At 39.1% G+C, this 14,661-nt stretch overlaps 2 protein-coding genes across 4 annotated transcripts; one reads left to right on the top strand and one right to left on the bottom strand.

The window, feature by feature from the left end:
- The first annotated feature begins 209 nt into the window (after positions 1–209).
- On the top strand, positions 210–10,903 carry LOC135629685 (formin-like protein 3). Of its 3 annotated transcripts, XM_065137473.1 has the most exons (8): positions 210–733; positions 3,162–3,780; positions 3,862–4,039; positions 4,097–4,534; positions 4,617–4,819; positions 5,240–5,475; positions 8,732–9,600; positions 10,558–10,903. In XM_065137473.1, exons 1-7 carry the CDS (start codon positions 578–580, stop codon positions 9,581–9,583), a joined length of 2,682 nt encoding a protein of 893 aa, XP_064993545.1. In that variant the 5' UTR covers positions 210–577; the 3' UTR covers positions 9,584–9,600; positions 10,558–10,903. The 3 variants fall into 3 exon arrangements, with proteins under 3 accessions (XP_064993545.1, XP_064993532.1, XP_064993539.1); XM_065137460.1 differs by having other exon boundaries at positions 436–733; positions 3,862–4,534; positions 5,240–5,479; positions 8,736–9,600; positions 10,558–10,694; XM_065137467.1 differs by having other exon boundaries at positions 436–733; positions 3,862–4,534; positions 10,558–10,694.
- Positions 10,904–12,903: 2,000 nt separating this feature from the next.
- LOC103979050 (probable histone H2A.2) lies at positions 12,904–14,041 on the bottom strand. The gene is made up of 2 exons (XM_009395067.3): positions 13,766–14,041; positions 12,904–13,430 (listed from the first exon to the last, which is right to left on the bottom strand). Exons 1-2 carry the CDS (start codon positions 13,952–13,954, stop codon positions 13,212–13,214), a joined length of 408 nt encoding a protein of 135 aa, XP_009393342.1. The 5' UTR covers positions 13,955–14,041; the 3' UTR covers positions 12,904–13,211.
- Between the last annotated feature and the right edge of the window lie 620 nt (positions 14,042–14,661).

Below are 14,661 nucleotides of genomic sequence, written 5' to 3' on the forward strand. Positions count from 1 at the left end.
TCACCACAAAAGAATCGACAGCTGTAGCGTCTGCTCCACGACTTGCAGGACGTCACAACAGCAAACGTATTGTAAAGGTGACGGTTTGCAATATGCTTGCAACGAATCCTGTTGGATCAACCACCTGTCAGGAATCCCTTCCGCACGTCTGTTATTGTGTCGTCGGTTTCCGCTTTCCAACGCCGGCAGCGAAATTTGAACTACGACGGGAAAAATCCCCAATTTTTTGGCCTCCTCCGCCTTCCCCCTCGTTGCCTCTCGAAGAAAAAACCCTAGATCCCCACCCCGGCATCCCCCCCAAGGCGGAGGCGGACCAAAGCTGCGATCTTTTCTTCGAATTGTCCGGGCATTGTCTCTGCGACCGACTATGATCGTTCAGGTTTCTTGCATTTGATTTGGCGGTTGAAGATACGATACCTTGGCTTGCCTGCGCGTTGGTTGATGTTGCGTCGCTCTTGATGGTGTTTTCTGGAGGGGACATTGTTTGTGTCGTGCTGCGAGCTGATTTGATGCGGAGGTTGAGCTGCAGATGCGATGAAAAGGGTAGATTGTGGGTGGAAGGTTGATCCAAGACACGATGGATACGAAAAGGATCGTGCTTTTCCTCTTTTGTCTCATTTTTTTCCCTGTTCTGGTGATGAAAGAATCAGCGGGGAGGCAGGGAGGGGAGGGATTGTCATTGGCTTTGGGAGATGCTAGGTTGATGAGTCCCCCCATGATGCACGAGGACACGGTATGAGATCTTTTTGTTGATTAGTTATTTTGTTTCTTTCACTTCTAATCAGCCATTCATCCTTTTTTTTATGTGGTTTTGCAATTCTTGTTATGAACTTGCGGACAAATTAGATTGCTCAAAGTTTCACCTGTGCTGACAATTTAGGGTCATGATACTTGGAAATCTAATTGTGGTAATGCGCCATGGAGAAGGACCTAAATTGTTATAGGAACAGGATGGATACCAAATTGAAAAGGATAGTTTATCATCAGCTAATGCAATATGGATTCTTCCATGCATATGAGATAAATTCCCTGGCAAACAATCTAGGGTTTATCAAGTTATTATGGAGGGAGTAGGTTCTTGTTTGGTGATTACTAGTGCTCTTCTGATTTTATCCAATACAGCACATAAACTAGAAGAAACACCCATGAGGTTTTTTCAGTAGCCATCGTTGCTTGTTTTGTTCTCTTTGACGTAGGAAAGTTAATATCCCTAGAATGATCTTAGCAATTACAACCATATAGAGAAGGCAATGGCGGCTTGGTTGTGCTTTCGGGTGAAAGGTTTGATCTTCCATTCTTGGCTAGTCAAGAAAGGCTATAAGAAGATGGTCTTTCAATCAACCATATTGCAAATGGGTTTCTTCGAGTCCGCAATAGCCTTCTCTTCACTCGCCTTGCCCATTGACACCATGCTACCTTCTTCATCACTAATCCCTGACTCAAGTTGCTCCATCCGGAAACTTTTAGGACCATTAGGAATATCTCTTGACGTAGAGCATAATCCAAACTTACTAGATGGAAGACCACTGAAATCTCTAATTGGACTTCGTGCAAAAGGCACAACATCCATACGACGACCAAATTCAAGAATAGCTTATGCAAATCAGAAATAGCACTAAATTCCTCACAGAAACCAACAGGTCTTGACGCAAGATCCCGAGTTTCATGTTTATGAAAAGCATTCATTTCTTCATTTATGGCATTCTCCCGCACCTTAACACCTTTGGCTTCATTAAAACAAGTAGGCTCTATTGGGAAACCTGAGGCAGTATCACATGCGCAGCGAAAGAACAAAAAACAAAATCCTAGAATATCCCGCAGAAAAAGTTTTTCGTCGTCATGCAAAGATTGGTGTACAAAAACCCGCAAAACCGAAAACTGCGCGTATATGAAAGATGTGTTACCCAGAGAGATCGTATATCCCTGAAAATTTATAGATTTGTGGGAGAGGATGAAGGAGGTCAACTGTCCTCCTCTCTAATGATGATCCACATGGCAGATACGACGAAGACATTACTGTGTAGTGACAATTTAGTTGGCCTACCATTGGACCATCTCCTGTGTGCTTGACTGCTCTTTATCATCTAGGATTCCTGCATTTTCAATGCTTCATCAAGTCTTTCCAAGCTCATCCAGATGACACTACTATGTCAATGTGGCTGTTGACAATAACTTCTGTCCCGTTTTGGCTTACACCTTGTCCATTTTAATGGTCTTGCAAATATCATGACAGTAGATATCAGGAAGTAGTAGTTGTCTGCAGGCTAAAATGACAAGCAAAATAATGGCAGATTTTGTTTCCCTCAGCAGAGTCTGTTTTCTCCAAGGGAGCTAGGTCATCCAAAACCATCATGATGCAGAAGATTCACTCCCCAGCATTTTAGGGCAAAAGCTTATGCAGTTGCCGTTTCATTGTGCAATAAGTATGAACTGCTTCCAACTATTGGGTTAAAATCGACCTCTGTCTAGTATTTTACCTTTTTTGTGTGCTCATGGACCAGTTTCGTTGTGCGTCAAGTGTGAAATGCTTCCAACTGTTGGGATAAAATTAACCTCCATCTGGTATTATACCTTTTTCCTGTGCTTGCGGGCACAATGCTCTCTTTATCATCATCTGTCAAATCATTTATGGGGAATATGATCCTTTGTGCTATTCCTCACCCGAAATCATCACTACCTGTGCTTTAGCTGGACTACTGTGATCCTTTACAATAACGTGGGAGGCGATTAACTTTATTTAAATGCTTAATGGGGTCCCATGAGGTTGTTGCAAATAAGAGAGTGGAACTTAGTTGTGACCTTTAAAAGTAAGTTGGAACTCATAACCCAGAAGGAATGTCAAATTGCAAATAATGTTGTTTTTCGAAAATTTTTCCTGTGTTTAGTAAAGTCAGTAAGATTTGTGCTGTCAAACTCAATGACTCTTCTTCATGTGGTCACCTTTAGCTTCTAAACTTTATCTTGGATCAACTAATGAATCAAGATATGTTGCCAAATCCTGGTTTGAAATCCACTTAGTGACTTACGACTGTCATCACTTAGATCATTACAGATGATGAGTTTCTTTTAAATGATTAAACTATTTTTGACAGTTATAGTTAGTAGTTACTTTGCAGTCTGAAGTTGATAGACATACAATAAAATGTTTTTTGTCTGTGCAGGGTGTGATGCGTGTTTCTAAAGTCATAAGATCTCTCTCACCAGACATAAAGCATGCAGTTTTCAAATGCCTAATTAGGAAAGGATTCCACTTTGATGTTTTTGAAGATGAGCATAAACTGAAAAATCTGTATATGGAATGCTTGGACTTCATACTTACTCTTCGTCCTGTTCCAAGAAGACATTTAGCAGATCAACCTCCAACTGCTGCACCTGCCTTGTCTCCAGCTGCCGGACCATCTCCTCCTCCAGCTTCATCACCCGATGCTAGAGCTGAACCACAAACACCTAGTCCTACTCCATCACAAGATTCTGATCTAGCATCAGCAAGCTCTTCATTCCCTAATGAGTCCTTCTCAGATTTGCCAAGTGACATCCCTCCACCAAAAGGTCCAAAACCATCCAAAAAGAAACGACATGCTGCTCCACATGCACCCAAGGAAGAGGAAAACAACCAAACAAAATTAGTTATCATCGCTGTAGTGATATCTTCAGCTGTGACATCTCTTCTTCTTGCATGTGTATTCTGTTGTTATCGGAAATGTTGTAGGGAAAGCAATGACTCATTTAGTGGAAGGGATGAGAGGCCCCTCTTGCATCTAAGCTTAAGTGATTTGTCTGGTATGAAATTGTTTCGTTTTCTTATTAACATAATTAATGGGACAATTGTTTAATTTGATTTTTTTTCTTCTCCAATCTCAGGTACGTCAAGTAAGTCATTTGGACCAATTGGTTCGAATCATAGTGATAATTTTGGAGGGTTGCCACTTAAAAATGGACCACTCCAAAATGGTCATGTATTTTCCTCAGATCTCAACTCAGACAATACCTTACTACCTGACAGACTATCAGGATATTCCCATACTTCAAGTATTCCATCGTTTGGACATAAAGACACTTCTGAAACAAAAGCATCACTTCCTCCTCCGCCTGGTAGGCCTACTCTTTCAACTGTTGTTCCACCTCCACCTGCTGCTATCCCTCCTCCACCTGCTGCTATCCCTCCTCCACCTGCTGCCATCCCTCCTTCACCTGCTGCCGTCCCTCCTCCACCTGCTGCTCCTCCTCCTCCTCCATCTGCTATGCCTCCTAGTAAGGCGGCTCCTCCACCTCCTGCTCCACGACCACCATTGTCTAACCAAAAGCCTGGTGCTGGGCTTCCACCACCACCACCGAAAGCTGCACTTCCTCCTCGTCAATCTCAAGGAAGTTCAAGAACCATACGACCACCAATTGCACCCAATCCAGGAAGCCTTGGTGCAGCTGGTAATGGCAATAGTTCTAAAACAAAGCTGAAGCCATTCTTTTGGGATAAAGTTCTTGCAAACCCAGATCAGTCCAATGTCTGGAATCAGATTAGATCAGGATCTTTCCAGTAAGTTATTTATTCAATTACTTTTAACTATTATTATCAGTGTATAACTTGGCTTTGATGATGATCTAGTGAAATTTTACAGGTTCGACGAAGAGATGATAGAAACACTATTTGGCTACAATGCTGCTGGTAAAACCAGAGTTGAAATAAAGAAGCAATCAACCACTGGTGATCCTCCTATACAGTACATTCAGCTTCTTGACCCCAAGAAATCACAGAATTTGGCAATATCATTAAAGGCTCTGAGTGTCAAAAAACAAGAAGTCCATGAAGCACTCATGGAAGGTAAGTCTATCTTGTGTTTGGTAGACATGGAGATTAGGTGATGCGGTATTTTCTGTATTTGATTCAGTTGTCAGGATAGCAATAAAGTATATCATAGTTTTTCCCAGCCAGTCAGCCACAAGTTTACCGTCTCTTCTCCTTGTGTTTGATTTTTCATTTACCAATACTCGATAATCAGTGTAGCTGCTTTATCCATTCATGTAGATAATTCCAGATTTGATTTTCCATCCTGCACAAGCATAAAACCTGATCTTTTCCAGTTTATATTTGTAACACACCTTATGCTTAACTTTCATGCATCTCAAAAAAATTTTCAACAACAATTATGGACAAACAATTTTTATGTGCATGAATGAAAATTTTTCAATATGAAACATTTTTAATGTACTGCATCTATTTTGTTTATCTTCTTCAAAACAGGAAATGAGCTTCCTAGTGCTCTTCTGCAAACATTGTTGAGAATGCAACCAACCACCGACGAAGAGTTGAAACTTCGGCTGTATAATGGTGATTTGTCCCTACTGGGGCCAGCAGAACAATTCCTAAGGGACTTGGTTGATATTCCTTTTGCCTATAAAAGGATGGATGTCTTGCTATTTATGTCTTCTCTACATGAAGATGTCTCAAGCATAAAGGATTCATTTGCGACTCTTGAGGCAAGTCTTGAAATCTCAGACAACTCAAATGCTATCTTTGCTTTTTCTGTGTCCTATTACACAATTAGATACCAGATTTTTGGTGAGTTTTCTCCATGTTGCCACTCGGTAGGTAGTTCATGTCAGCTTGAGAATAATTAACCAAAATCCTTTTTTAAGTTATAATAGAACTCTGCTCATGTTTTTCTTGTTAGATGGAAATATGTATATCCATTTATGCATATTAATAAATCTTTGAATTTGTATTCTTCTGTTTGCAAATTACTGCACTTATTCATATAGGCTCATGTTTTCACTTTTTCCATTTGTGTGCCTACTGTAGATCTTGCTTATTATCAGTATCTTGATGAGTCACAGAGGTTGGCTATTCACGATGGCATTCCACACCTCTGCCGAGTTTACAAATAGCACAAAAGCCATATCATAGATGTAAAATATAAATGTTTTTAAACCTTAAACCAAATTATCAGAAACGTTTGTTGCAATGCAAGACATATTTTTACTGTTCATTCTTTTAAGGGGATGGAATGTAAACCAGTGCATGGTTTAATCTAATTACTGACAGCACATTATGATATAGAGTCAAGTTGCATAATCATCAGGAAAAACCACCATAAAGTCCCTAGTTTGTCTCAAACTGACCAACAATCTCCATTGTATTTAAAAGTTTTCATATATGTGAATCCATTTAGCAAATATCTCCAATATACTAATCTTGAAGATTGGCACCACCATATTCCACGCTCCACTGAGCCTAGGCCTCTTGGATTTGTTATAATTATTTGATACTTGCATGGTATTAAACAATTCTTGCATTTTACATACCTCGGGGAACCTTGGTGTCCTGTTGATATTATGTTTTTTGTGTACTCCAGAGGCCTAGATGTTTTACGTCAACCACACATTAATTTCCATCATCCAACACATCCAAATCTTCCAGAACAAATAATATACTCTGCAAATAAGTTTGGAACATAAAAATTATCATTTGTACTTATGCATTTCAATCAACCCAATAAGAGATCCTTAAATCAATCACAAACCCAGTTACTAGCATAAGCATGAGTATGACAAAAGTAACTACATTATTAGCATAAAAATTTGAACCCTTCTTTTTTCTGCACAAAGAACTGAAAAGTTAGGATCCTTTTCTTAATAATCATATTCTGGGTTTGTTCATTTATCAGACTGGTAAGCTGTTTGGACCAACCTCAAACCCTAGAATGGCAGTGTTTAATATGCATGATTAATTTAGAAAACAGGAGCACTGTTTTGTGCTCATGAGTAATGAATGTTAAATGGTTGCAACAAGAATGTTAACCATACTAACCAGCACTATCATCAACTGAAAAATACCCCGCATGTGCAAAATATGGTCATTTCAGTAAAATAAAAATGTCGTCTCCATCAAGAGTGTAACAGTTTAAGATTCATGGGAAACATTAACTATGGAAAAGACACAATGAGGTATTGTTAATTATGATCATGCAATTTGGAAATAAGTAAGTTGTACTACATGAATCTAATAGCTAACCCACAATTTAAATAACTCAACAATCTAAATCTGTCTATACTCTTGTCTGAATCAGCTCCACAGATGCATCTACAAACTTGGTCTTCAATATCAATTGTCCAAACCCAAACCTAATTCATTTCAAAATGCAGCTTCCAGTGAAGGGATGGATTAAGCCTGAACCAACATAAAATGCAATTCTCTCATTAGTACATTCATATAGATGTTGTAAATAATTTAGTAATACACAGAGAAAAAAGAAGCAATTTTCAATCACAATGCAACACAAAGAACTCTTCCTCTCACAACATTCAAGAACATTTTTCCATAAAATAGTGAACACAAGAGTGATCTACAGTTGGCCAAGTCCTTCCCAAATTCTTAATCAAATTTTATCATATCACAGGCACAAATCAAAATTTCAATTTTCGACTCTTAGTGTACAACCTCTGTGTGCAGTTTCCTTTTCTACCTCATACCCATGATTTTGATCGAATAGCAAAAGTTACTAATATTAGTCAATTTACACGAGATATGGTGCAGATTCAAATTGCATAGAGCCAAGATCTACCAGTGCCCACAATCTTTAGAGTCCCCTGCTCAATGCCTCTACAAATACTCCCATGTTGTCACCAGTCTAAGCCGCCTTCAACTTTCTCGGGCTTTTCATGACCTTTCCATACATGATAAGAATTTCTGATAAGTAGGCTTCACCTGTTCTTACTAGTTTTTCAACTAATATGCAGTGCATCTACAAACACAACTTCCATGTGATATGATAGTCTCAAACTGTGTACCATCTGCATGTTATGTAGCAGCAAAATTCCATTTGGAACTGAAGGGCCCCATTGCATTCCCTCGAGCGAACCAACAAATGGATTCTCAAGAACTTCTGAATTTATCATGGATAAGAATGTTAAAACACACAAGGTTTATAAGCTAAATTAAAATGCACAAGGTTTACAAGCTAAACATTCTGGACCTAATGTCTTTTGTCTGATAAAAACAACCTATGACCAAGTTCAGCCTTTAATGATGTAGTCCAATTATTGATGGTGAAATTCTTTATATTGAAGAGAAGTTTTCTAATTGCTTTCATGAGATTTCTCCCAAAGATTCTTAAGATTCATTCAGTATTTGTCTGGAATTATGAATTGATTGAATAAACAATGCTTCAATTTCTATGTATTTGATGTTTCTTTCATGTATTTCTTATGATGAACTTTGAATATTTTGACTGCTACTACATTCTTTGTCAAAACATAGTAATATCCGGATCATTTAATCAGAATCACTCAACTAAACATGCCAAGTTACATGTCTCCATGCCAATTAGACAGCAACCAGAATGTATCTCTAGCACATAATCCACAAAAAGCTAATCCCATATGTAAGTACAACTCTGCTTCAACCAGGGCAATCTCTGAAATATTTGTTCTTGTTTTGATTTTAGTTTCTCATATGAATAAGCAACTTGAATTATTTACTATGGTCAAATTGTTGCTACTTATTAATGTTAAATATGTCAGTCTCAGTATTCCAAACAGGAGTAGGATAGCTTGCCTCACTGATATTTGTTATATATGCTTTTGGTTGATACTCTCTGCTAGCTGAACATGTATCTTGTTATCTTTGTACTTGGATCATGTCATGGGTAGTGGAGACTAAAGCTATAAATAAATATTTTGTTTCTAACATTTAATATTCTGGTGAAAATAAGCTACGAGTAATATTTTGTACTAGGTAGCTTGCACAGAACTCAGAAGCAATCGTCTGTTCTTAAAGCTATTAGAAGCTGTTCTTAAAACTGGCAACCGCATGAATGATGGCACCTACCGTGGAGGTGCTCAGGCATTTAAGCTTGACACGCTCTTGAAGTTGTCAGATGTTAAGGGTGCTGATGGGAAGACCACTCTGTTGCATTTTGTTGTCAAAGAGATGATTCGCTATGAAGGTATACGTGCTGCACGTGTGGCAAGACAAAGTGGTAGCATGTCCAGCCTGACAAATTACAGCTTTTTCACTGATGATGTATCTGAAGATTCGCTTAAAGAATCTGGAGACGAATTGCGTAATCTTGGCCTTACGGTTGTTTGTGGTCTTAGCGGTGAGCTTGAGAATGTCAAGAAGGCAGCTGGATTGGATGCCGATGCCATAACAGGTACAGTGGCAAGCTTTGGTCGCAGGTTGATAGAGATCAAGCAGTTTCTGAACACAGACATGAGAAATCTGGAAGAGGTTAGTGGGTTTCACGATACCCTCAAGTATTTCGTAGAGCATGCTGAGGCTGCCATAACTTTCTTGTTGGAAGAAGAAAGGAGAATAAGATCCTTGGTGCAGAGCACCACAGATTATTTTCATGGGAGTGCAGCAAAAGATGAAGGTTTACGGCTATTTGTTATCGTGCGAGATTTTCTTGGCATGATAGATAAGACATGCAAAGAAGTAAGGGAATCATCTAAGAAAGTTTCAAAGGCACCAAAAGCTAAGGACAGTGCAACTGCAAATCCTACTCCTGATCCCCGACAGCGACTATTTCCTGCAATTACGGATCGGCGGGTAGACAGTTCCAGTTCAGATGAAGAGGGGCCCTAAAATTTTGTCAGAAAAAGGTAACAACTGATCTCATATTGTTGGAAATAGCCTTCTATTCAGTACTGATGGGTAATCATGAACAGAAATTTAGTGTTCTTCTTTCTTCCATACATAATGATCTGGCAGGGATCTTCTTCTGCTCCTATGAACAACCAGAGAAATTTTATGTTGATAGTGTGATGGTCATGAAACACCCGCATGGTACTAGTTTCCAATTACATATTCTGATTAATATTATGGTCATGAGGAACACTAGGAACTTGCTGGTTGAACCAGTTAAGTCAAACAACAAGGCACGGCTTCATTTGCTGCAGTTAAGTCAATATCAGAAAAAGAGGTGTGCCATTTAAAATGGCAATAGACAAGTAATTGTCAGCGACCAAGCCTTCCCCCAATTCTTCTGATTTTAAATCCTACCTTATGTTGCATTCCTGTTAAGCTGGTGATTTCACAAATGTTTTTGATACGATGTAGATTGCTAGTACATCTTCTTTACTGCTCTGATCTTTCACTAGAGCTCAAAATTTGGATTTTTCATCATGTCACCATGGTGGTTCTGTGTCTCCCCTGTCCTCTAGCTGGTGTGGTCCTACAAGGTCCTCCCATTACTTATCATTTCTTTTCTATAATACATTACATGTTGCTGCTTGTTCACTGTTATATGTTAACCTCACACCCATCCCATCATTTAGTTACCCCACATTAATCTTAGTTTTTAGCCTCCAGACCTTGGACATGCTCTTCATCTGTATCTTTCCTACAGGATAAGCCACTAAATTACCTATGCTCTCAGTATAGCTTTGTTATTTATTGTGTAAGAACCCATAAGACAGTTGCATATGAGCTTAAAAACGTTGTTAATACATTGAGCTTAATCTGTTGCTATTCATCATTGAAATTTTGCTTCTTTGGATCCCTCTCTCAAGACCATAATTTGGTAAAACCAATGCTAACTTTAGTTCATTTTTATTCAGGTGGAATCTGAAGCTTATCATGTTATCAGCTACCTGGGATATTCTGGGCATAAGCTTCTGTCTGGATTATGCAAGACCAAACAAACTATGACTTGTTGAACCTGATCCCTCTGCCAGTTCCAGCACATAGATCACAGGAAGAATCAAGAAAGGTTCGAACAAGAACGATATGGTATTCGACCCGAGGGGGGTGGGGAGCACTCAAAGCACCATGATATGAAGGATATGTAGAACCCTCAGCTGTTACCAAAATTTCTGGTCTAACCAGCTAATCCATGGGAGCACATGTATTCTATTTTTGTAAGTAATGATAGGAATATAAAGAAAACAATTAGGTTGTTTTTTAGCCCTGGTTTTGGACATAGCTTCAACTCATATAGAATCTTCATTAGGTGCTCTTTCTTTTCTTGTACAACAGTGCTAAAATTTCTGGGTGTAATATATGATTTTTTTTTCCAAACAAAAAAGATAATATATTACTTCAAAATCAATAGCTCCCTTCTCATCCAGGTAGATCAGCTTACAAGAAAAGAGGATGTCAGTCCTCCGTCCGAATCTGCTCAGATTTGGACCTTTTGGCAAATAATAAGAGGAGTCAAATGAGCACACCGACTGTTCTCTCTAAAGGTATGAATCATTTTTCACTCGACAAATAAGTTGAGTAGAGCAAAGAGAGTTAAGGAAGAACTAAGGAGGAGGGGGTTCCTCCTTGCTCAAAACATTTACGATCCATTCCGCATCAAATTCAATCAGCAATTTAGCAATTCTCAGTTGGATTGCAACAAGATTACCCACCCTCCTTTGCAGTCAAAAATTTATTGGACCACGGGCTAATTCACCGTTGATGAATTTGCAACGCAGCGAGCATCACTGTTCCGTAAAAGAAAACCTATATCATTGTAATTTAACCAATAGAAGTCTCAGATCCTTAAGGAGAATGGACAATTAAAGAAAGTATATTATTGGTTATCAAGTCCAGCATTAGCATAAGAAGCAATCATGAGGATTACAAATATTGAATCTGGCCAATCTCTGTGTGTTTTGTAGTTTTTTTTTTTTTGTAGAACTTTTCAACATGAGAGTAGGGTTCGGGGTAAGACTAAGATTTTTCATTAAGCGCTCTAGAGGATAAGAAGATTAAAATTAAGATCGAAAAAGAATTAGATTAACCTATGCATCAACTTAGTTAATGATTGCCCTATAAATCAATTTAATATATGATTGGTGGCTAATCTCATTGATTCATTATGCGACATTGAGTCGAATCCGAAAGTGAGGGACGATCGAAAGCCACGATCATATGGGAGTAGGTTACGATTATAGAGGGAGGAGCTCCAAGGTGGAGACTAGTAGCGCTCGCTCAAGGTCTTGCGAGCTGAGTCAGAGGGCGACTCGATGGCGGGTTTGTGAGAACTAACTCGATCATCGCCAAGGGCGATGCCTACTACATCATGGACATCAATATTGTCGAAGAATTCGAGATCGCAAGACCGATCATCAACTATATGATGCTCCTCTACATCCTTCTAATTGTGTTCGTCGATAATCGAAACTTGCTTAAGCATGTCATGAAGTTGATGTGCACCGTTACATTGGAGTCATCGACGGCACGAGCATGCACATGCCATTGTGAAAGCAAAGGATATATATGCGAGCAAAATGAGTTGGGGAAAATTGGTAATAACACACGAGCTAGGAAATTATTTTTTAACCCTGTTTTAAAATCATTTTTTGACGCAACAATACCTCTGATATTTTCATAAGAAAATTAAAGATAAAAACTAAATATTTTACTTTAATAAGTATAAATAAGTATAAGAATCCAATATAGCTTTTCAAAATGTAAAAATCCTAAACATAACTCAAAGATGAAAATTAAATATTTTACTTTTGTATAGGAATCCAATATAGCTTTTGAAAATATAAAAAAACCTAAACATAACTCACAGATAATCTATAATTAGCTCAAACTAATGATATCAATCACCCATGGACCAAAGCCTATTGCCCAACCATATAATCTTTCAACTTTGTTGCAACACACACTCATGGAAATCAAAACTTTACATGTCGAACCATCAAACTGTTAAGATCAGATGTCCTTCTGGAATTATACCAGCTAACATTATAATCAGAATAACACAAAACCAAGGACAAGTGATTCAGCAACATATCTTACAACACATAGATTGGCATCAATCCGACTTACCTTATTGCTTCAGCTTAGCAATTCCAAGTAAGACAAAAGCTGAAGCTAGAAATCATACCAGCATTCATACAAGTTATCATTGTAATTAGCATAACACAGCCAAGGGCAAGTGATTCAGCAACACATACAACAACACAGAGAATAATCCCACTCTCTCGTTACTTGAGCTTAGCAATTCCAAGTGACACAAAGCTGAAGCTAGAAATTATACCAGCATTCCTACAAGCTATCTCTGTAGCGAGCATAACAAAGCCAAGGACAAGGATATCAGCAACATATACTACAACACATTAGCATTAATCCCACTTTCTCATTACTTAGATCCCAAGTGAGACAAGGTGAAGCTAGAAACTTAAAGAGAGAGGGGGAAAAAATCAACCGTGCACCTAAAAAGTTTACAGTCCATACTAATCTGCCAAGAGGGGAAGAGAAAAGATCTCATCTTTCAGTCGTCATCTCCAGGGGCCGCCTTGGAGGAGCCAGATCCGGCTTTCTTGGGGAGAAGGAGGTTGTGGATGTTGGGCATCACTCCGCCGCTGGCAATGGTGACCTCTCCCAACAGCTTGGAGAGCTCCTCGTCGTTCCTCACTGCAAGCTGAATGTGCCTGGGGACAATCCTGGTCTTCTTGTTGTCCCTCGCTGCGTTCCCAGCAAGCTCCAAGACCTGTCCACAAAGAAAGCAACGGAGTGAGCCATTTGGAGATCCGAAGGAAGTCTATCACAAGAAAGCCAATGGGGCAAATCCCAGCAATTTATGACGAATCGACGGAAATGCAATCAAAACCACAAACATATGGCAAGCCACAAGAACACAAGATCGATTATTGATACAACCAGGAGGCCAGAAACCACACAGATAGAACGGCTAAAACTCTAGATTTAGCAATAAAATATTGGAAAACAAAGGATTCGCTCACGAATCAAGAAAAAGACCCCAAATTGGCGGAGAGCCAGTCCCATCAGGGTAAATAATAAGGCAGAGAGAGGGCAGAAACGCACCTCGGCGGCGAGGTACTCGAGGACAGCGGCGAGGTACACGGGGGCGCCAGCACCGACGCGCTCGGCGTACTTGCCGGCCTTGAGGAAACGGGCGATCCTGCCGACGGGGAACTGGAGACCGGCCTTGCTGCTCCTCGACATGGACTTTTTCGCTGCTGCGGAGCCGATCGCCTTCCCTCTTCCAGCCATGGCGGCGACAGACGGCTTAGGGTTTGGGTATCGAAGGCGAAGAAGAAAGACACGGGGTTTTGGTCTTTGGGGTCGAAGGCTTTCTCGCGGCGATTTTGATGGAGATGCTTTCCTTCTAATTTATAGCATCGAAGAGACAAGGGAATCAACCAATGCGATGGGAGCACGCGGATTGATATTACTGACCGTAAGATGGACTTGTCGTGATTTCCCATCCGACGGCTAATTCTCGTTCGCATAATTAGTACATATCAGATATGTTGTCCTCCAAAACGTAACGGATCAATGTAACACTTGCCGTTATAAAAACCGTTATGTGTATAGATTTTAGCTTCTTAATTTTAACCATAATATAACATTAATGAAAAGGAATATTTATATGAGGTTAACTTAATGCCTTCACAAAATAAAAAATTTATTGCCTAATTTTTTTATCCTAATGAAAATAAATAAAATACCGATCAAATCGATATCTATTTTTTTAAGTTTGCCTATCATGCTTAAGAATTAGGTCATAAATAAAAATTAAATTATGATGAACATTCAACCTAAAATAAATAAATAAGTCTATCGTAAAATATCACATCACCAATCAGTGAATCATCATATTAAAATGTTATAGAAGGGCAATGAATTTAATAAAAGTATATTATTTCTATACAAGGAGTCTTTGGTTCACATATTATGTATGCTAAAGTAAGCTTAAA

Source organism: Musa acuminata, chromosome BXJ1-3 (assembly GCF_036884655.1).
Source record: "Musa acuminata AAA Group cultivar baxijiao chromosome BXJ1-3, Cavendish_Baxijiao_AAA, whole genome shotgun sequence".
NCBI classification, from domain to species: domain Eukaryota; kingdom Viridiplantae; phylum Streptophyta; class Magnoliopsida; order Zingiberales; family Musaceae; genus Musa; species Musa acuminata.